At 64.5% G+C, this 1,116-nt stretch overlaps 1 protein-coding gene across 1 annotated transcript in view; it reads right to left on the reverse strand.

Annotated features, from left to right (window-relative positions):
- The window catches only part of PLEKHA6 (pleckstrin homology domain containing A6), a 54,995-nt gene that overhangs the window by 2,844 nt on the left and 51,035 nt on the right, over positions 1-1,116 (reverse strand). Inside the window, exons 15-16 of the mRNA XM_035893747.1 lie at positions 650-775; positions 311-475 (exon numbers count right to left, since the gene is read on the reverse strand). Of these exons, the coding sequence (XP_035749640.1) occupies positions 311-475; positions 650-775 (291 nt within the window). The remainder of the gene's footprint in view (positions 1-310; positions 476-649; positions 776-1,116) is intronic.

Here is a 1,116-nt window from a genome sequence, read left to right on the forward strand (position 1 = left end):
TGAGGGTGGTGAAACCCTGGCAGGGGTTGCCCAGAGAGGGGGTGGAGGCCCCATCCCTGGGAACATTCCAGGTCAGGTTGGCCGGGGCTGTGAGCAACCTGATGTGGTTCAAGGTGTCCCTGCTCCTGCAGGGGGTTGGGCTGGGTGACCTCTAGGGGTCCCTTCCAACCCAAAACATTCTATGATTCTATGGCCAGCAGCTCCAGGATCGTGACCGATGCAGGAGGACGGATCAAACCCCGGTGCAGGGTGCGGAGGGAGGGATGCCAGCACCCAGGCTGCCAGCTCTCCCAGGACACCCCATCCTCACCTCCTTGTTGATGTCCACGTCGTAGTGCTGTGGCTCCAGCTCCATCTTGCGCAGCCGGGCGATCTCCTCCTGGGGCGTCTCATAGACCTTGCCAGGGTCATCGGAGCGCAGCGCTGCCTCCAGGTCAGAGATGTCCACCTCATGGATGCTGCGGTGCCGGCGTACCTGCGAGGGACCCCAGCCCCACTGAGGCCCCCCCCGGATGGCACGTTGTCCCCTGCCCCAGCACCCAGCCCCTTCTCCAGCCCCTAATGTCCCCTCTGTGCCATCAGGGACCTCGGGCACTCTGCAAAACAAAGGTCGGTTTGCCCCAGCCCCGCAGCCGGTGCAGGGACTCACCACTTTGTAGGAGGTGGTTGCCTTTGTGCCGGGGACGTCGGGCTGCTGGCTGCCGGGGAGCTGCAGGCTGCGCCGCTTCTCCTTCATCGAGCCGCTCTGGTGACGCTTCATGCCAACGCAACCATCCTCGAGCCTCAGAGGGGCCAGCAGCAGGGGGAACCAGCTCTGCCGTGCCCCAGCCAGGCTGTGCCCGTGGGACCGCCTGGTGCCAACGGCAGCGCCGGGGAGCCAGAGGCAGAAGCAGGAGCGGGGATGGCTCCAGGCACGTGTGCCAGCTCGGCACCGCAAGGGTTAATTTGCTTTGTCCCCAGTGAGGGACTTTGGCTCATCTGGGACCCCAGCTAGCCAAGGGGATTTCCCTTCTTTTTTTTTTTTTTACAGGAAGGGAGAAAATGCATCGCGGCGGGTGGGGGAGACAGTCCTGGCTGCTCGGGGCTGGCGGGCCGGGGGCCGGTTACCGTGCTGGC

The sequence above is a fragment of the Egretta garzetta genome, unplaced genomic scaffold (genome assembly GCF_000687185.1).
Source record: "Egretta garzetta isolate BGI_Z169 unplaced genomic scaffold, ASM68718v1 scaffold105, whole genome shotgun sequence".
NCBI classification, from domain to species: domain Eukaryota; kingdom Metazoa; phylum Chordata; class Aves; order Pelecaniformes; family Ardeidae; genus Egretta; species Egretta garzetta.